Here is a 23,075-nt window from a genome sequence, read left to right on the forward strand (position 1 = left end):
CTGAGGATAAAAGTAACCTCAGCTGAAGTGCAAGATAATTTACCACCCAACTCCTTCGTGTCTAACACATAGCAAGTGCTCAATAAATGATGTCTGGGTTAATTGTGACCAATTCAGTAATCTCTTTGTTCAATTTATTGAATGATGTCAGCATATTACCATGTATCGTCCAGGGTCTAAATCTCCCATCATTCCTTTTAGATGTGTGTTTTCAGTTCTGACAGCTTTATATTTCATATCTGAGATCTGAAATTAGCAGATAAAAGGTAAATGTAAAATTTGTAATAAAAACTCATTCTATTAAAACTTTGTTTTGCGAATATAAATATTTTCTAAGTGTAATGAAGGGAAACACTTCTTCAGTATAATCAATAACATTCAAGTATTCTGATTTAGTTCTTGTATCTTTGGCAGGCACCACTTTATGTCTTTTTCTGATCAATGCTAAACTACAAACATATACTTTCACTAATGATTCATTTACTTTTGTCCTCTAATCCCAAAATTCAATTTCTGGTTTCTATTTTCTATTGTATGCAAATTGTCACCAGAAAAGCACATGTTAAAACATGTTTGAATAACTGTCCATTAAATTTATTAAACACCTGATTAATTTTACAATAGGCAATACATAACTTTCATGTTTAATTTTGTTCTTTCTGATTTTTCTGCCAAAGTTCCATCTTTTTTAGTGACTACTTCATTTTGTCTCTCAATTTATTTTATCTTTCCCTGATTTATTCTACTTGACAAGACTTGGATATAGTATCTGTCCTTTTATTTCTCTAGGACTCATTTCTGTATAAAACACCTGCCTTAAAAAGATTTACTTTTGTAACTTACTAATTATATGCTCAGTGGCAAAACCTAGAAAATGTACAAAATATAAAGGTGAAAATAAAATTATTCATAATCCAACAACCCAGATCACTGTTAACACCTGTAAAATATCCCTCCCTCTACAGGTACAACCAAAGTGATTTTCCCATCTGTGCTGTTTTCCTGTGTACTGTACCAATAAATCACGGTTTAAGGCTTACAACTGGGCACAGGCTAAATCTTTTCGGTTTTCATAATTCACATGATTTTAAGTGTGCTATTTGTGAAGTGACCCTCATATACCTAGAAAATTATTAAATGATGCTGTCAAAACCTTTAGATTTGGGGTAAAAGGCAGATAAACCCTGTGCTTTCAATAGTAGGCCATCCATTTGATCATGAGTAAGGGATGGAGGGAATTTAAAAAATAGGCAGGAAGGAAAAGAAGGATGTAGACATTACTTGTAGTATTTCAACAGAAGAATGTTACAATTGCTGTTTTTCCCCATGCACCATGCTGTGCATTGACTGTATGTTCAGTAAATATGAACTAATCTTCATGTTTCAACATCCATTTGTAAAAAGCCTAAAAGAAATACATGAAATGTGGGGAGGGGTGGGAAGTGTTGAAGAAGAGATGGAATAGAGACTTCTTTTAAAGATAAAATGTTAATGGAAGAGAAATACAGACAAAAATACTCAGAAAGAAATATTTGATTAGAGTGTACTGTGGGAGGTGATCAGAATATAGGTTACAAGAAAATGGAAAGATGAGATTCAAAGAAATTGTCTTGCACTGTCATTGCCCTAGTGCTTTTTGTTGGTGACACTTTGTGTTATCTCTCCAAGGTTTTATTTATGTAACACCACAAAGCATTTCTGTGAAGCTAGTCTCAGAAATAATACCAAGAAATGCAATGTTTTCATTAGTCAATAATGAAGGCTCCAATTGGCACTGAGCAAGAGTGTGCCCTAGACAAGTGCTGTTCTGCCTGTTTGCATACCTGTTCTTTTGCTAACATTTTTTCTTTTATTTCTAATTCCATTTTTAACTGTTTTTCCAGAAGGGCAGCTTTCTTCGTGACAGTTGCTATAGTGATCTCCTTCTGATGAAGCTCTTCTGTTAGATCAGAGATTTCATTCCTCATTCTTTCCTGCTCAGAGTTATGGTACTCTTCCTCCTGTTGGAGTTGGCTTCTTATCTGCAGCAGATAGAGACTGGAAATATTATCGAATCCTTTTGTTTATAGAATAGCTTAAAATTTTTACTGGCCATGTTCAGCCCTCCTATATTCTAAAACTTTGTCAGGGCCCACTTTACCCTCCTTTTCTGATCAATGCTAAATTAAAAACAGATACTTACAATAATGACTCATTACCTTTATTCCTTCCAATTCCAACATTTCATTTCTCACTTCTATTTTCTTTTGTATACAAATCATCACCTATGACTGATACTACTTTGATAACCACTTTGAGAGGAAGGTGAAGAAAGTATTATCAAGCATTTTCATGGAGAAAAAAATTGGCTTTAAAATGGTTATGTGATTTGCTCAAAGTCATAAAGCTAATAATTGGCAAAGCTAGGACTGGAATCTAGGACTCCTGGCTTTAAATTCAGCACTTTTTAAAACCTAAAACAGGCTGTACTGTTTATAACTAAACATTTGTTTCTCAGAATCACATTACAGTAAATTTCAAACAATGTCTTCATGAAAACTCATCACTTCCCTTGCTTAAGCCTCCTATTTTCTGAATCTTGGCTACGTTTCCATGTTAGAAACCTCTGGATTGTCTCTGACTCCTCTCCACCCTGGTCCTCCCAAACCTGGTCAGGCAATGAATTCTGTCCATTCTATTTCAACCTCTTTTAAATCTTGCCTCTGCTCTCCATTCCTACAACTGCTGTCTTGGTCCAGCCTTTTAGTATCTTTCTAGAAACCACTTACTGTTTCCAATCCTTGAGACTTAAAGTACATAATCATCCATCTAAAAAAAATCATAGTCCACTGGAGGAAACAGAAAAATAGACAATTACAGCACAGTGTAGCAATCAGTGTCAGCAGTATGTAGTGGCAGTGTGTGTAACCCAGCCTAGGGATGTCAGGATAGGATTCCCAGAGGAAGGATCATCAGACCCAAAACTAAAGGATGAATGAATGCCAGTTAGAAGATAGAGATGCTCTAGCCGGGCGTGGTGGTGTGTGGCAAGCTGAGGTGGGAAGGATGCCTGGAACCCGGGAGGCAGCGGTTGCAGTACAGTGGGCTGAGATCACGCTACTGCACTCCAGCCTGGGCAACAGAGCAAGACCCTGTCTCAAAACCGTGTCTCAAAAAAAAAAAAAAAAAAAAAGAAAGAAAAGAAAAGAAAAAAAAGGGCATAGAAAAAAATAGAACATAGAGATGCTCTACAAAAAGTAAAAACATTAGCTAGGTGTGGTGGCACGTGCGTTCAGTCTCAGTTACTCGAGTGGAAGGGACAGTGCGGTGGGAGGATCCCTTAAGCCTAGGAGGTCCAGGTTGTGGTGGGCCCCGATTGTGTCACTGTATTTCAGCCTGAATGACACAGCAGGATCCTGTCTCAAAAAAAAAAAAGAGAAGAAGGAGGAGAAAGAGGTGGAGGAGGAGGAGGAGGAGGAGGAGGAAGAAGAAGAAAAAGGAAGAGGAGGAAGAGGGCTCCCAGGCAAAGAGCTCAGTGAGTGTGAGCATGGGTAGCTAGGAGTTAGCTGCTCTGAGAAATAAGGCTGGAGAGTTAAGTAGAGGCTAGTCACAAAATAAACATACGAATTTTCTCCAGGGCACTTTTTTAAAATGGATTTTTTTTTTTTTATTTCACTTTTAAACATTTCAGTATATATCTTTAAAAGAACAAGGCTCTCTCTTTTTTTAATGTAGCCAGAATGTTATTACAATGTCTGTAAAAAGTAACAATTCCTCAATCTCATCAAGTATCTAGGCAGTATTCAAATTTAAGCTTGTCTCAAAAATATAATAAATGTTGTTTAAGTTTAATTGAATTAGGATCTAAATATGATCCATTCATTGGGACTGGTTCATATCTTTCTATAGCCTCTCTTTTTGTGTGTTCTAAGTACTTTACATGCATCATCTCATTTAATCCCCACAATGTCTCTCTATTTTGCAGACTACTCTATTTAGAAGATTAGAAAATTAAGGTGCATAACTTTTCACATCACATTTCTTGTGAAAGGCAGTCTAATTCCAGGACCTGTGAACTGTTGTGCTCTGCAACCTCTGTGGGAAGGGTCCTGGAAGGTATGGAAAGTGGTTCACATTTGGAAAAACCTGAGTTTTAGGGGTTGACACTTACAGAGAGATTGGAAAAATCTGGGTTTTAGGGGATGACACCTAGAGTGAGATTAGAAAAAGCTGTGTTTCAGGGGATGGCACTTAGAGTGGGGTGACCTAACATGGAAAGTACACATGCCCAGAGCCAAATGTGATCCACCATTACGCTTTATGCCACCAACCCTTCCTTCATCTGATTCTATTCATATTACCAACATATTTAGAATTTCAGAGTTGGATATGACCTTAGAAATCACATGATTGAACCTCACCATTTAACAGATTTTTTAAAAAAGACTCACAGGAACAAGAACGAGGCGGAGACTAAGAGGTATGAGCATAAGTATCCTAACCCAGAGGACAATATTACAAGTCTCCTTTAATCTCTTCTGTCTCCAAGTTTTTACCTTCCAATTTATTTGATGAAATGACATGGTCAGTCTATAGTTTGTCCCAGTATGGATTTTGCTGATCGCATCCCTTTGGCGTAGTTTAACATGTTTCACTTAAAATGGAACTTTTTTTTTTTTTTTTTGAGACAACACCTTGCTTTGTCACCCAGGCTGGAGTGCAGTGGCACGATCTCGGTTCACTGCACCACTACCTCCCAGGTTCAAGCGATTCTCCTGACTCAGCCTCCCGAGTAGCTGGGACTACAGGCGAGTGCCACCATGCCCAGCTAATTTTTGTATTTTTAGTAGAGATGGGGTTTCACCATATTGGCCAGGATGGTCTTGAACTCCCAACCTCGTGATCCGCCTGCCTCGGCCTCCCAAAGTGCTGGGATTACAGGTGTGAGCCACCGCACCTGGCCAAAATGGAACTTTTAAAATGTAAAAAAATGAATATACTACTGTGAAAAGGAGTAAACTATTTTATTATTTTCACAATATTTAGACGTTAACACAACATGCTATACTGCAAAGCTTCTTTCTTAATGAAAGAAGAAACTAATTTACTTGAACTCCAAATGACTTTTAGTTTATTGAAAATGTGAATGTTATCACAAAATAAATGGCTAAAACAGTTCTATACTGGAAAAAAGAAAAAGAAATAAAATACTTGCAAGATTCATAATATATAGCTCTTGTTAGTTTTATTACAAGAGAATGAAAATGCTCTCCAGAAACACTTGGAAACTTTTTTGTTTTTTTCTTTTTAGACAGAGTCTTGCTCTGTCACCCAGGCTGGAGTGCTGTGGCGCAATCTCGGCTCACTGTAACCTCCACCTTCCGAGTTCAAGCAATTCTCCTGCCTCAGCCTCCTGAGTAGCTGGGATTACAGGTATGCGCCACCACACCCAGCTAATTTTTGTATTTTTAGTAGAGATGGGGTTTCACCATGTTGGTCAAACTGGTCTCAAACTTCTGACTTTGTGATCTGCCCACCTCAGCCTCCCAAAGTGCTGGGATTACAGGCATGAGCCATCATGCCTGGCCACTTGGAAGCTATTTATATAAAATTCATTTGTTACCTTTTTTTGCACAGCATTCTGGTATCTAGTGGCCTCCAAGAGCCTATAAAGAATTTTGTGCCTCATATTCTCTCCCACCATATCAAAACTGTGCAAAATCAGAAGATTCTTTATATTTCTCAAAGTTTTATTACTTTATCTAAATCTATGAGCTTAAGAATCATGTAACTATAGGTGGCTTTAACCAATCTTTTATCATTTACTGGGGACACCAGTAAAAAAGAGTTTTTTAAAGTTATATTTTCAAGTCAGTAAAATAAATTTTGTAAGATTATATGGCATTAAAGTGTTCAAAATATATGAAAAATGATCATTGATTCATACACCTTTTCTCTACTTAACCTCTATTAGTTCTCTGACAGTCAACTCTTTGGCAGACAGTACCTGTCTTTCATATTATTGTATTTCCTATAGAAATTAGCAGAATAGCTATAGTTCTCCTAGATACTCAATAAATGTTTGTTAAATTTGTACAAACAACTGAATTTATGACCCTATATATTTATGAGAAAATTTAACCTTAATATTAACTAACTTATTCTCTAAGTATTTATTTTCATTTACTGTGTGTCAAGCACTATGCAGCGCACTAATTGATAAGTCAAAGCCACACCCAGGTTTATTTAACTTTTAATTGTTTAGATTTTATAGCATTAAATATTCTGCCTGATCCTCAAACCTAAAGACCAGAGAGGTGGAGAGTAGCTATGATAAATTCATAGAAAGAAGGCCATTACCAGATTGTAATAGAGGGAGGAGAGAATAATACTCTTTGTAGGAGAGTAAAGAACCACAAGCTATTTAAGGACAGTGCCCACGACTTACTCATCCTTGTATTTCTAGCTCCAGGAGAGTTCCTGGCACATGTTAGGTGCTCAGTGAAAAAATGTGGGTGCAATAAAAAACTATTGAGCCAATATTTACTAGATGCTTCCTCTGAGCTAGATCCTATTTTAAGCACTTTAAGTACATTATCTCATGGATTTTAACTTGGGGTAAGAGTGTGGATACTGGAGCCAGATTGCCTAGATTCAAATATGGCCTCTGCCACTTAATAGCTGTGTAATGTTGAAGGAAGTTACTTTTTCTCGGTGCCTTAGTTTCCTCAAATGTAAAAAGAGGGTAATATTAGGACCTACTTTATTAGATGGTTGTGAGGAATAAATGAAGTAGGATTTCTTAAGTCCTTAGAACAGTTCCTGGCACATGGTAACTGCTATTTAAGTAGCAGTTATTATTAACTCATTTAATCCTCATCACAAACTTATGAGGTAGGTACCAATTATTTTCATCTTAGAAATGAGGCTCCTCAGTATCTTGCACAGGAAACTTCTGCAAGCTTATGTGTATGGTTGAGCACCAGAGTCTGTGCTCTCAACTTTCTTGCTGTAAGCCACCTATTATGGAGCCTCTGGCCCTCTACCCTCCACGTTTCGTGGGAAGTCTCCCAGTTGCAGAGTGATAACTTAAGGTTTGTGTTTTTTGTAGTCTCATACAGAAAAATGTCGGAATTAGCAGCTTGGTAGATTACCACCTTACAAAAAAATACAGAAGGAAAACAAAGGGAGTGAGAAGAAAGATTTTTTTAAACTCCCTTTGTATGTAAAGAGTTCACATCTACCTGGAAAATGGAGCTCATTATTTTCATACCTTGTTCAATTCTTTTCATGATTTGGTTGATCTTGCATCACTGAAAACAGCTCTTTTCTCTTCCTTTCTGGTTCTTTAATAGAAGGCAAATGAGATGATTCAAGTCTACAAATTAAACATAAAGTAATGATTAAAATTAAGCTTAACGTGATAAATTGTTACAATTATATTGTTAATTTAGACCATTACAGGCTGCAGAGATAGATCATTACTTTGTTGGAAACATTTTTAGTTACAGAAATTGCAAGTTCTAATACATTCAGATCCCATAAGTATTTATATCTTTAAGTGCAAATGGTTTTAATGGAAGAAAGGAAGCAATTAATAAGGAATTTCAATTATACATTAAAAATTGGCAGAATACTGGGATTGCATATGTAGATAAGATTTTGGGATAAAAAGAAAAAACTATTTCCTATAATAAAATAGCTTCGTAACCCATTTAAAAAAAGGAAATACACCCAACTTGCTAATGTATTGTGGAAAGGAACTGTCATGAGAAGTCTAAGGGGAGCAACTGTTCTATAAAAGAGATAAAATATCATTAACTCTGACAGTCTAACCAGAGAGTACTCAAATACATCTACTCTTTGGCTGCTCAATTTATAAAGTGGAATTGCAACCACATATTAATACTAGAGGGGAAAAGCAGAAACTAGTATAAATAGTATAATACCCACAGGAGGTTTGAAGATGTCTAAGTGGATAATGTTCACTTTCATATGAGACAAACCAGTGAAATAAAAATCACAAAAACACAAAAGCAAAGATAATCAGGTGGGGGAAGCAGCATGCTTTCTACTGGAAGTCAGGCTTGACTATTCTGGAGGAGTCTGTTGTTTTGAGGAACATATCCACTTGTGATTATAATTTTAGGTTTCCAGAGAACTTGTGAGAAGATTCCACGCCTTCAGAAACTTCAACCACACCAATAAAAACCCCAAATCTGAGTAATGATAAAGAAATTACTAAAGATTAAAAATAGAGGCTCTATTATAAAAGGTATAAGTTGGTAGTGATATCCCTGAGCTACATGTATCTAGACTAGATTGCTTTTTTTGTGATTGTCAAATATATATCTTAACTGTGGATAACAAAGGATATCAGACTATAATATACTGCTGTAATGTTAACATTCAGGAAAACCATCTTTAGCATTTTATGTGTGGTAAATATATTTTTCCCTATGCATATAAAGATATACACATTTCCCATACAATTGGAATATACTATACACATTATTTTTCAGTCTTCTTTTGTTTCCCACTTAGTAATACATTGTGAACATTTTCCATTTTATCCAATATTCTCCTAAAATATTATTTCAGGATCTGTCTTAAGTTTTCATTATTTCCTATAATTTGAAATGAGTGAAAAAATTCCCTATTTTTCAGTTTTTCCTAAGCAATTTCAGGAAGTAGAATGCTGAATTGAATGCTAAAATCCTCATGGTGATCTTGCAAAGTTCAGTAAGTGAATGAAACAAATGTCAAACTCCAATGTGGACAAGTGCATAGAAGAAAACTATAATCATGATAATATAAAATGCTAATGTACATATATAAGGGAACTATTATTTGTCATATAGAACAAGAGTATGAAATTAGTTTAATAACTCTCAGAACATATCAACCCAGGGTGCTTCTACAACTAAAAAAAAAAAAAAAAAAAAAATAGAAAAAGCTAACAAAATCTTAGCATTATTTAGAAAGTTTCTGAAAACGAATAAGAATATTACCATGCTACTTTTATAAAACTACTATGCATCTACTATCAGTAGTCTGGGGTGCTTCACTTTGATACAACTACAAAGAAGCAACAGTCTAAATAAAGTAAACCAAAACAATAAAGCAGATAGAACAGCATTCATATGAGAACAAACTAAAAAAATTTAGACTCTTAGTGGAAAAGATGAAGGCTGAGAATTCTAAAATACAATGGAAGCTGTGAAAAGTTAAACTTATACTTTTTCATCAAATCTCAGAATTCTAGAACTGAATTCTAGGATAAGAAAGATGTAGTTTGGAGACCAAAATAAATGCCAAGTTAAATAGAGGATGGTAAACAGTCAGAACAAAAAAGTTTTTACTGGCCAAATAGATAAACAAGTGCAAGATTTTAGATTATTGAAGGGCAGCTAGCACTGTTTGGAATTCAGCATGGGTCTTAAGAGCACCATAAAAAGTACCTACAATGCTCCTCAGAAAGCCAGAGCTAGACATGGGTTGACTGGTGTGCTCTTCTGTGAAATGCCTTATGTTTTTAGGAATATATTTTCTTCATGTGAAGATATTACTTACCATACTGGAACAGCACTACATGTAATAAATATCTAACAGATTGATTAGTAATCAGTGATGATAATATACATCTTGTATGCAGAGCATTTGACAATGCAGATTGGCTAATAGGCATTCTGTAACTATCCTTGGTGAGACACACAAATAGGTCACTTTAGGGATCTTAACTTGCCATTTGTTATTAAGCACAGACCTCAAAGAAATGCTAGCAGGTCTCACGACTCTGACTGTCTCACAACTTTGAAGAAATAATTATTGCCTTTAAAACAATATAACAATCTTTCAATAAAGCATCCCTCACCATTTGGCTATTTGATTTTTAGAATCCTATCATTGATCTGGCATTAGCTTTCTGATTTTGAGAAAGATTCAAGTTCTATGAGAATAAGAGCATCAGTGAACTACTAAAGCAGTCAAACTGTCTATTCACGAGCATAAACATTTAACAATCCTCAGCAGTCCCATTTCTTTTGTGTTTATGGAATATATAATATCTGTCTGATTTCCTTTGTGTTTATGGAATATACAATATCTATCTGATTTTAAACGAAGAAAAAAATCTGTTTTAAGAAGAACCCTCAATGGAACTGACAAGATGGCGAGTGTGGTGGCCAAAATAAATACAATATGTACAAGTGAAAAGGTTGACATCAGGGATGGGCAATCAAAACAAAGGCATTTAAAAATATGGAATAAATCTTCTTTCTCTGAGTATACATAATTGAATACCAGTTCTATATTATTTTTGTATAGTATTTTTTTTTTTTTTTTGAGATAGGATCTCACTCTGTTGCCCAGGCTGGAGTACAGTGGCATGATCACAGCTCACTGCACCCTTGACCTCCCAGGCTCAAGCGACCCTCCCAGCTTAGCCTCCCAAGCAGATGGGACTACAGATGTGTGCCCCCATGCCCAGGTAATTTAAAAATTTTTTTGAAGAGTCAGGGTCTCACTATGTTGCCTAGTCTTGTCTTGAAATCCTGGGCTCAAGTGCTCCTCCCACCTCGGCCTTCCAAAGTGCTGGGAGCTACCATGTCTGACTCAGAGTGACAGAAATATCCATAAATCAGAACATGATATAATTTTCTAGGTAAGTGAAGATGTTAATTTTGAAGATAACCATAAATTTTATTTTTAATATTTAATATTACCCACGAATTAAACATGTTAATACAAAATAGACTTTTTATTCTCATTTCAAATATAAAACTCTTAAAAACATTCAAACATCATGTTTTGAACAGTTCTCTCAGATTGTCAAATATAAAGATTATACCTTTTTTTATTTCCTTGAGCATTCTGGCACTCTCCTATTTTTAATAATTCTCTGTGTAATTGCAATCGTTCCATTTCTATAATTCTCAAGAGATCATCACGTGACTGTAACTCACTTTTACCTCTGAGAGACCTGCTTCCATGGCCTAAATAAAACATCAAAAAATTTCAATGCTCATTTTGGTTATCATAATGTACAATGCATTTAAAAATATTTAACATCTATAAACCAGCCTAATTTTAAACAAACTGATATTTAGTCCTTTGCTTGTTCTGTCTCATAGAATTCCGTTCCTTCATTTTTTCTTTTCTTTTTTTTTGAGACGGAGTCTCACTCTGTTGCTCAGGCTGGAGTGCAGTGATGCGATCTTGGCTCACTGCAACTGCCTCCCAGGTTCCACCAATTCTCCTGCCTCAACCTCCTGAGTAGCTGGGATTACAGGCTCCTGCCACCATGCCCGGCTAATTTTTGTATTTTAGTAGAAATGGAGTTTCATCATGTTGGTCAGGCTGGTCTCGAACTTCTGACCTCGTGCTTCACCGGCCTTGGCCTCCCAAAGTGCTGGGATTACAGGCATGAGCCACTGTGCCCGGCCTCCTTCATTCATTTTTTCTAACAAATATTTACTGAGTTTTTATTATGTGCTCTGGGGATACAGACACAAAATCTGTTCTCAGTGAGCTTACAATCTAGTGGCAAAGACAAAGAATAATCAAATCATCACACAAAATATCACAATGAGTGTGAATTTGAAAGAATGAAACATAAAAGTATGAATAAAGTACAATGCATAAAATTTTAATTAATACAAATACTTTCAAATTGTAAAAAGATAATAATCAAGAATAACCTAATGGCAAAGCTGGCTAACAAAATGAATTATAAACTGTGATTCAACCTTCGCCCAATGGCAGCTATACTTTAGTCAGTAACTGGAAATACCAGCAATCCTCTGGGTTCAATGTTTCATTTTGTTAATAAAAAGAAGCTTGAACTAGGTTAGCAGTTGTTGGGAAGGATCCATTAGAAGAGAGTAGAGGTAAAACGAGTGGTGTCAGGTTCCTAAGAAGGTGGAAAAGATGAGTCTCAAACCACACTGGGAGAATTACCTAAAGCAAAAGTAAGGCCCTCCTCTCTGTAACAGGAAGGAAGGAAAATGGAATGCAGACAGGTTTATGCATTTAGCTAAGGGGATATTAAGAGACTGGCTATCTCTTGGCTTCTATTTTCTCTGTGAAGTAAAAAGTAACATCATGTACTAACAGTAGATGGAGAAGTGCAGGGTATAGGAGTGATTTTTGAGAGTGGTGAAGAGTTTAAATGACTTAAAATGGGAATGAAAGAATTAGCTACTTGGAGAAAAAAGGTGGATTGCTGGGCAGTGTTGAGTGCCCATTTGAGGTTGGGGACCATGGCCTGCTGAGTGATTTTCTGCAGCAGTAGTTGGCTGTTCTCTAGGAGAGAGGAATGGAAGAGTCTTTCAATATCATCAGGTCACTTCCATACAATTATACAAGGAAATTAATTTTTTTAAAAAGTGCCTGACTTATGTCATCAAATCCATTGCAATTTTTACAGATGAGGAAACTGAATGCCAGACTTGATCCAAACTCATAACTACCAGATTTTGGAATAGGAAAATCCAGGTCTTTTGACTGCTAATCCAGTTAGAACATTCAGGATGGAAAAATAATTCCTTCCACTCAAAATAAGTTAAATAGACCTCTAATGTATTGGTAAAGACAGGATGGGAGGTTCTAAGGGCAAGGGACTTCTCTGCTAGTAAAGGCTATAGAAAATACTATATTTTAAAAAATCATTTGTTAAATAATTCTTAATATATAGATATACTTAATATTCACTGAAAAATAATTATTATTGAATTATTAATAATTTCATCAAAATATAATCCACATACCATAAATATGCCCATTTAAAGTATACAATCCAGCACTTTTTAATTTAGTCACAAAGTTGAACATCACCACTACTTTATTCCAGAGTATTTTCATCATCCCCAAAGGAAACCTCATACTCATTAACAGTCACTCCCCATTTTCCCCTTCCTCCAGCTCCTGGCAACCACTAATCTATGTTCTATCTCTATGGAATTGCCTATTCTAGATGTTTCATACAAATGGTATCATACACTATGTGGCCTTTTGTGACTGGCTTCTTTAATGTAGCATAATGCTTTCAAGGTTCATCCATGTTGTAGCATATATCAGTGGTTGATTTCTGCTTATGGCTGAATAATGTTCCACTATGTGGATATACCACATTTTGTTTATCTATTCATCAGTTGATGGACATTTGGGTTGTTTCTACTTTTCGGCTATTACAAATAATGCTGTTAACGAAAATTAATGTATAAGCTCTTATGTGGACATATACTTTCTTATTTATTAATTCTTATCCAGAAGTTCACAAAGCCTAGAAGAATAATTGTATAGAAGGTATAGGATATAATGAGTTCCCAGATAATTTATTTTTACCAAGCCTTAAATATATGCTGTTTTCCAGGAGGCCTGTGTTGAGTGAGGGGCCTAGTAGCATTACTTTAGCCCCAGAACTTCCTGGCCACCTTGGAAATAAACATAAAAAGATTCAAATTGGTGATTTAATAGACTTGTTTGGATAAAGCCTCCGTTTTGAACAGTGGAGATTTTTCAGACAAGATTAAACATTTCAATAATAAAAGAAATGCAAAACAATAGATTACCAAACAGAAACACAAACTGAGTTAATGTGAATGCCGCCCATAACTTTGCCCAGTTGAGGAAGGCATTATGTGGGTTCCCTGGTTTGCAAATTTGCCACTAGGGAGTCATCAAATATGAAGTTGTACGTAGAAAAGTGCATCTGCTTTCACTCGGGGAAGGGGAGTCCACAAAAAGCTCTAACCTTAGGTCTAAAAAATATAGTGTTGCGGCCGGGCGCGGTGGCTTAAGCCTGTAATCTCAGCACTTTGGGAGGCCGCGACGGGCGGATCACGGGGTTAGGAGATGGAGACCATCCTGGCTAACATGGTGAAACCCCATCTCTACTAAAAAAAAATACAAAAAAAACTAGCCGGGCGCGAGGTGGCAGCCCGCCTGCAGTCCAGCTATCTGCAGAGGCTGAGCAGGAGAAATGGCAATAAACCCGGGAGGCGGCAGCTTGCAGTGAGCTGAGTATCTGGCCATTGCACTCCAGCCTGGGTGACAGAGCGAGACTCCGTCTCAAAAAAAAAAAAAAAATAATAATAATAATAATAATATATATATATATATATATAGTGTCTGCCACAAGCTACGATACGGTAATAATACAATATATTTGTTTACTGTTATTAGAAAATAATATCCGTAAGAGTGAAATTTGGAGACATCATTGACAGGAAAAAAGATTATTCATGACCTAACTACACAGGTACAAGCATATATGTTAAAATCCAAACTTTTCATAATACAAATCAGTAATAATGATTTGACATGTCAATGAATATACAAAGTATTTTACTTATAAATGACAGCATGTAAATTCCTTGCAAAAGTACAAGAAAAATTTGAAGGCTTTCTTGATATTGATAAATCTAAAATTGTTTTTTGACCTTGAATTCAAGGTTAATACCGAATTAACACAAGAATTAGTGAACTGATTGAACTGAGATGTAGTTTTAAAATTAGTATGCTTCTGCATGAAAATCAAATCAATTATTTGTGAATGTGGGTGCAAATATTGAGGAAAATGATTCTTTGGTACTTGACTCAGTAATGGAACATTTTCAAGTTTGTTTGGAACAACTTAAGTATGTAAATCAACTTTTTAAACTGTAAAATTGTATGGGATCTAAATACAGATCAGGTACTTCAGATGAATACTTAGCATGTAATATGAGATATGTTGGAAGCATAAAATACACACCAGATTTTGAAGACTTAGTATGAAAAAAAGTAAAAAACTCAATAACTTTTTATATGTTGATTACATTTTAGAATGATAATATTTTGGATATATAGTGGATTGAATAAAATATATTGCTATGATATGTCAGTTTCATTCATTTTTCTTGACTTCTTTTAATTCGGCTAGTAGGAAAATTTAAATTATATTTGTGGCTTACATTATATTACTACTGGACAATGTTGCTCTAGCACCGTAATGACACATTAACAAGCAAACAAAAAAAGGGTAACTTTTCTGTCATAGATATTAGAAAAATGCAGAGCCATCTATTTTTGTCATTAACTTCCCATGAAAAATACTGCACATTTAAAAAAACGTGTAGAGTGTAACATAATGAATAAATATATGCAATGAAATTAAGAAGTATACTGACACATTTCAAGGTTGTGGAAAGACAAATGAGATGTGATTCATGTGAAAATTGAGATGCATCTGCATTAAAGTGTGCTATAAACAAAGAGAATTTTACATACAAGAAATGACAGTAATTCAGATGGAAATGGTTGTCTTTTTGCATTTATGTGTATGATGTGGAACACTCTGTCATGACAGTTTTGTGAAAAGGGAAGAGAAACTTCTTTCCAAATACATATATTGGTTATAGTATCAGTTACCTCCAGTTATTCCCATTTGGTAAAATATAAATTTTGTAAAACATGTTTAAAGCCCATCTGTTTAGTTAGAGGTTTGCCTAATGGTTTGAGAGGAGCGGTGATTCTAAACCTTCAAATCAACTATCATATATAAATAATTGATGTATTTTCATTTAGATTTATCCTAAAGAAAAGAATGAAACGTGAGTAAAATTTGGAAATGAAACAGAGGAAAAGCTAAATTAATGCAATATATTCAGGATTTTTTCCTAAATGGATGAAAATAGTGTTTTCCTGAGAGTAGAAATCTTTTAGACATCTTAAAGTTTTGAACCAAATTTCCTTTCAAAATCGTTTCATTAGTTCTACAACAGATTTTGTTTTTCATAAAACATGTTCCAGAATAATTTGGTTTGATTTTTAATACACGTGATTCTTTTGTAAAATATAAAATGGAGATTCTTAGTTCAAATTTAATAATGGTCCTAGATCCAAGGATAACTAAATTGTTTTTTAAATGAACAAATATTTGTAAAAAAAAATTTTGGTAAGCTTCCTCATAGAAATCAGTATAGATATCAGTCACATTAAAAGTTGTTATTAGCTGGCCAGGCGCAGTGACTCACGCCTGTAATCCCAGCACTTTGGGAGGCTAAGGAGGGCAGATCACGAGGTCAGGAGATCGAGACCATCTTGGCTAACATGGTGAAACCTTGTCTCTACTAAAAATACAAAAAAAAATAGCCAGGGGTGGTGGCAGGTGCCTGTAGTCCCAGCTACTTGGGAGGCCGAGGCAGGAGAATGGCGTGAACCTGGGAGGCGGAGCTTGCAGTGAGCCAAGATTGCGCCCCTGCACTCCAGTCTGGGTGACAGAGCCAGACTCTGTCTCAAAAGCAAAACAAAACAAAACCAAAAAGCAAAACAAACCAACAACAACAACAACAGAGTAGGATGAAATTTCTCAATCAAGTGCTATCCATTAAACATATAATGTGAGTCACAAATGCAGACCACACAGGTAGTTGTTATTAGCTACGGAAAACATCACAAAATGAAGTTAGAGAATTACTAGTGAAGAATATGAGAAAAATGACTTATTTCAAAATTTTAAAAAGGGTTGATCAATTTTAGCACTATTGGCATTTGGGACTGGGCGATTCTCTGTTGTAGGGTTGTCTTGTGCACTGTAGGGTGTTTAACATCATCTCTGGCCTCTACTCATTAGATGCTGGTCACACTCCTTTCCTTGTTGTGGTAACCAAAAATGTATCCAGGCATTGCCAAATATCACGTGGAAGGAAAAATTACCCCAGTATAGAGCCACTAATTTAAATGAAAGTCATAAAAATTAGGCAATGGGTACTGCTGTTTTGCAACCTTTAGTATAAGTAAAAAGACTTCACAATTATATTGACTTCTATGAGTAGCTGGATTTTAATTTTGTTAGTTATATTCAGGAACATTAATAAATTATTAAGTACATTAATATATAAATACCATAAGGAAAAATAAAAATAGGTAACGTGGACTTTCCTTAGCCCAGGCAACCCACAGAGCCTTCTCAGGTGTGCATGTAAGCCCCTAGAAGTTTGTAGAAATCTTTGAGGAGTAAGGAAGAAGTGTGGTAAGTTACATCCTGTTGAACTTGGGTCAGAAGGGTAAGTTAATTAAATGATATCAGTAAATGATAGGGCCACCTTGGCCAGCAGCTGGTTTGATTCTTCTTACTTCCTGCTACACATTGACTCCCAAGTTGCATGCATTCTCCCTCTCCTTGCCACCAGGAGTGTGTCATTGTGATTAAGTGTGAGAAGCATAGGCTTAAAGGCATTTATTTGGAGGGAGAGTAGAGATGGTGATCCTAGCTAGGAATGTTATAATAATGTTCCTCAATGTACACTCTTGCCTTGTTTGCAGCATTTTTTTCTTTTAACAAGATTCTCCATTCTACTTCTTGGAAAAATATAAACAATAAAGTTCTGAGGAGGAGAAAGGTGGAGTTCATCAAGGAAAGCATTATAGACAGAGTCAGTCATACTGCCGAGAAAGAGTTACAGAGGATCTTTTTTCCCCCAAAGAATACTGGTGTAAAAGTAGCCACTTCTATCCCACAAGTGAGCCAAAGACAAAAGCTGACTCTCAGCCTGAAAAAGAGGATGCTCTCAGATCCTGTAAATAGGCCCAAATATAATTATTTTTGGGGATATTAAAAGGAACTCATGTTAGTGAAGAAGGTGAATCTCACTGAAGGGTAGAACCAGACTTGATAACTGGGCCTACTAGTGAAATATGTTTCAAGCAAACTAAATGGAACAGAACAAAGTAAGCCTGAGCAGAACATTGATTTGTATGGATCAAATCCAAAAAGACTTAAAGGAGACAAAGCAGGGAAAAATGGCAGATGGGAGGCAGGACTAACTTGCAGCTCCCACTCGGACAGACACAGCAGTAGTGACACACATCATGAACTTTTGCTCCAAGAACTATTGTAGGAACATACCAGGAGGGCCAAGAGAATCCATCGCTAGGGAAAGTGGGAGAGCACCACATCAGGGGAGCACCCCATGGGACAAAAGAGTCTGAGCAACAGCCCTTGAGCCCCAGATCTTCCATCTGACATAGTCTACCCAAAAGAGAAGGAACCAGAAAAACAATTCTGGTAATATGACAAAAGAAGGTTTTTCATCAACCCCAAAAGATCACACTAACTCACCAGCAATGGATCTAAAACAAGAAGAAATCTCTGAATTGCCAGAAAAAGAATTCAGAAGGTCAATTATTAACCTACTAAAGGAGGCACCAGAGAAAGGTGAATATCAACTTAAAGAAATAAAAAAAAAAAAAATGATACAGGACATGGATGGGAAAATCTCCAGAGAAATACCATAAAAAAAAAAAAAATCACAACTTCTGGAAGTGAAGGACATACTTAGAGAAATTAAAAAATACACTGGAAAGCCTCAGTAGTAGAATTGGACAAGCAGAAGAAGGAACTTCAGAGTTTGAAAACAAGGCTTTCAAATTAACCCACTCTGACCAAGACAAAAAATAATTTAAAAAAATGAACAAAGCCTCCAAGAAGTTTGGGATTATGTTAAGCAACCAAACCTAAGAATATTAGTGTTCCTGAGGAAGAAGAGAAATCTAAATGTTTGGAAAAAATATTTGAGGGAATAATTGAGGAAAACTTCCCTGTCCTTGCTAGAGATCTAGACGTCCAAATATAAGAAGCTCAAAGAATACCTGGGAAATTATCATAAAAAGATCACTGCCTAGGCACATAATCGTCCGGTGATCTAAAGTCAAGATAAAGGAAAGAATCTTAAGAGCTGTGAGGCAAAAGCATCAGGTAACCTATAAAAAAGAACCCCATCAGATTAACAGCAGATTTCTCAGCAGAAATCCTACAAGCTAAAAGGGATTGGTATCCTATCTTTAGCCTCCTTAAATGAAACAATTATCAGCTAAGAATTTTGTATCTAGTGAAACTAAGCTTCATAAATGAAGGAAAGATACAGTCTTTTTCAGACAAACAAATGCTGAAAGAATTCACCACTACCAAGCCAGCATTAAAAGGAGCTCTAAATCTTGAAAGAAATCCTCAAAATATACCAATATAGAACCTCCTTGAAGTATACATCTCACAGGACCTATAAAACCATAACACAATGAAAAAATAAGTATTCAGGCAACAACTAGCATGACGACTATAATAGTACCTCACTTCTCAATACTAACATTGAATATAAATGGCCTCAATGTTCCACTTAACAGATATGGAATGGCAGAATGGATAAGGATTCACCAACCACATAACTGCTGTCTTCAAGAGACTCACCTGACACATAAGGACTCACACAAACTTAAGGTAAAGGGGCAGACAAAGATATTCCATGCAAATGGACACCAAAAGCAAGCAGGGGCAGCTATTCTTATATCAGATAAAATAGACTTTAAAGCAACAACAGTTAAAAAAGGTACAGAGGGACATTATATAATGATGAAAGGACTAGCCCAACAGGAAAATATCACAATCCTAAATATATATGCACCTAACACTGGAGCTCCCAAATTTATAAAACAATTACCACTAGACCTAAGAAATGAGATAGACAGCAACACAGTAATAGTGTGGGACTTCAATACTCCACTGACAGCACTAGACAGGTCATCAAGACAGAAAGTCAACCAATAAACAATGGACTTAAATGATACCCTAGAACAAATGGAGCTAACAGATATTTACAGTCTAGGCAAGAACTGCAAATATATATTCTATTCACCAGCACATGGAACATTATACAAGAAAGAACATATGATAGGCTACAAAACAAGTCTCAACATATTTAAGAAAACTGAAATTATAGCAAGTACTCTCTCAGACCACAGTGGGATAAAATTGGAAATCAGCTCCAAAAGGAACTCTCAAAACCATGCAAATACATGGAAATTAAATAACCTGCTCCTGAATGATGGTTGGGTCAACAATGAAATCAAGATGGAAATTAAAAAATTCTTTGAATTGAACAATATTAGTGACACAACCTATCAAAACCTCTGGGATACAGCAAAAGCAGTACTAAGAGGAAAGTTCATAGCATTGAATGTCTACATCAAAAAGTCTGAAAGAGCTCAAATAGCCAACCTAAGATCATACTTCAAGGAACCAGAGAAACAAGAACAAACCAAACCCAAACCCAATAAAAGAACAGAAACAACAAAGATCAGAGCAGAACTAAATGAAATCGAAACAAAAAAAATTCAACAGATAATGAAACAAAAAGCTGGTTCTTTGAAAAGGCAAATGAAATCAATAGACCATTAGCAAGATTAACCAAGAAGAGAGAAGATCCAAATAAGCTCAATTAGAAATGAAACAGGAGATATTCCAACTGATACTACTGCAATACAAAAGATCATTCAAAGCTAGTATGAACACCTTTACATGCACAAAGTAGAAAACCTACAAAAGATGGATAAATTCCTGGAAATATACAACCCTCCTAGAGTAAACCCTCCTAGATTAAACTCCTAGAAGAAACAGAAACTCTGAACAGAATAATAGCAAGCAGGGAGATTGAAATAGTAATACAGGCCGGGTGTGGTGGCTCATGTCTGTAATGCCAGCGCTTTGGCAGGCCAAGGCGGGCAGATCATTTGAGCTCAGGAGTTCGAGACCAGCCTGGCCAACACTAAAAAATACAAAAATTACCTGGGTGTGGTGGTAGGCACCTGTAATCCCAGCTCTCAGGAGGCTGAGGTAGAAGAATTGCTTGAACCTGGGAGACAGAGGGTGCAGTGAGCCAAAATTGCACCACAGCACTCCAGCCTGGGGAACAGAGCAAGATACTGTTAAAAAAAAAAAAAAAAAAAGGAACAGTAATACAAAAATTGCCAACAAAAGAAGTCCAGGACCAGACAGATTCACAGCTAAATTCTATCAAACATTCAAAGAAGAATTGGTACCAATCTTACTGACACTATTCTAAAAGATAGAGAAAGAGGGAATCCTCCTTTCAATCATTCTATGAAGCCAGTATTACCCTAATATCAAAAGCAGGAAAGGATGTAAGAGAAAAAGAAAACAACAGACCAATATCCCTGATGAACATAGATGCAAAAACCCTGAAAAAAATACTAACTGAATCCAACAGCATATCATAAAGATAATCCACCATGATCAAGTGGGTTTCATATGAGGGATGCAGGGATGGTTTAACATATGCAAGTCAATAAACACAACACACCACATAAACAGAATTAAAAACAAAAATCACACGATCAACTCAATAGACACTGAAAAATAATTTGACAAAATCCAGCATCCTTTTATGATTAAAACCCTCTGCAAAATTGGCATGGAAAGGACATACCTTAAGGTAATAAAAGCCATCTACAACAAACCCACAGCCAACATCATACTGAATGGGGAAAAGTTGAAAGCATTCTCCCTGAGAACTGGAAGAAGACAAGGATGCCCACTCTCCGCACTTCTATTCAACATAGTACTGAAAGTCCTAACCAGAGCAATCAGACAAGAGAAAGAAATAAAGGGCATACAAATCAGTAAAAAGGAAGTCAAACTATCTCTGTTGACTGATGACATGATCATATATCTAGAAAACTCTAAAGATTCATCCAAAAAGCTCCTAGAACTGATAAATGAATTCAGTAAAGTTTCAGGATACAAAATCAATGTACACAAATCAGTAGCATTGCTATACACCAACAGTGACCAAGCTGAAAATCAAATAAAGACTCAACCTCTTTTACAATAGCTGCAAGAAAAAAAGAAAGAAAGAAAGAACGAAAGAAATGCTTAGGAATGTACCTACCCAAGGAGGTGAAAGACCTCTACAAGGAAAACTACAAAATGCTGCTGAAAAAAATGACAGATGACACAAACAAATGGAAACACATCCCATGCTCATGGATGGTTAGAATCAATATTGTGAAAATGACCATACTCCCAAAATCAATCTTCAAATTCAATTACATTCCCATCAAAATACCACCATAATTCATCACTGAATTAGAAAAAAAATCTTAGAATTCATATGGAACCAAAAAAAGAGCCTGCAGAGCTAAAGCAAGACTAAGCAAAAAGAACAAATCTGGAGGCATCAGATTACCAAATACCCTATATTATAAGGCCATAGTCACCAATACAGCATGATACTGGTATAAAAATAGGCACAGAAACCAATGGAACACAATAGAGAACCCAGAAATAAACCCAAATACTTACAGCCAACTGATCATCGACAAAGCAAACAAAAACATAAAGTCTGAAAAGAACACCTTGTTCAACAAATGGTGGTAGAATAATTGGCAAGCCACATGGAGAAGAATGAAGCTGGATTCTTATCTCTCACCTTATACAAAAATCAACTCAAGATGGATCAAAGACTTAAATCTAAGACCTGAAACTATAAAGATTCTAGAAGATAACATTGGAAAATCCCTTCTAGACATTGGCATAGGCAAAGACTTCATGACCGAGAACCCAAAAGCAAATGCAACAAAAACGAAGATAAATAGATGGGACCTAATTAAACTAAAGAGCTTCTACACAGCAAAATAAATAATCAGTAAACACATAACCCACAGAGTGGGAGAAAATCTTCACTAACTATGCATCTGACAAAGGACTAATATCCGGGATTGATAAGGAACTCAAACAAATCAGGAAGAAAAGAACAAACAATCCCATCAAAAAGTGGGCTAAGGACATGAATGACAATTCTCAAAAGAAGGTATACAAATGGCTAACAAACATATGAAAAAATGCTGAACGTCACTAATGATCAGGGAAATGCAAATCAAAACCACAGTGCAATACCACCTTACTCCTGCAAGAATGGCCATAACCAAAAAATCAAAAAAATAATAGAAGTTAGTATGGGTGTGGTGAAAAGGGAACACTTTTACCCTGCTGGTGGGAATGTAAACTAGTATAACCACTATGGAAAGCAATGTGGAGATTCCTTAAATAACTCAAAGTAGATCTACCATTTGATCCAGCAATCTTACTACTAGGTATTTACCCAGAGGAAAAGAAATCATTACATGAAAAAGATTCTTTCACACGCATGTTTATAGCAGCACAATTTACAACTGCAAAATACGGAACCAGCCCAAATGCCTATCAATCAATGAGTGGATAAAGAAAATGTGGTATACACACACACACACACACACACACA

At 35.9% G+C, this 23,075-nt stretch overlaps 1 protein-coding gene across 1 annotated transcript in view; it reads right to left on the reverse strand.

Annotated features, from left to right (window-relative positions):
• DEUP1 (deuterosome assembly protein 1) overlaps window positions 1-23,075 on the reverse strand; it is a 101,473-nt gene that overhangs the window by 29,840 nt on the left and 48,558 nt on the right. The window contains 5 exon segments of the mRNA XM_017863699.1: window positions 160-246; window positions 1,824-2,037; window positions 7,253-7,357; window positions 10,829-10,949; window positions 10,952-10,973. Coding sequence (XP_017719188.1) covers window positions 160-246; window positions 1,824-2,037; window positions 7,253-7,357; window positions 10,829-10,949; window positions 10,952-10,973 — 549 coding nt within the window.

The sequence above is a fragment of the Rhinopithecus bieti genome, unplaced genomic scaffold (assembly GCF_001698545.2).
Source record: "Rhinopithecus bieti isolate Rb0 unplaced genomic scaffold, ASM169854v2 scaffold_71999, whole genome shotgun sequence".
Taxonomy (NCBI): domain Eukaryota; kingdom Metazoa; phylum Chordata; class Mammalia; order Primates; family Cercopithecidae; genus Rhinopithecus; species Rhinopithecus bieti.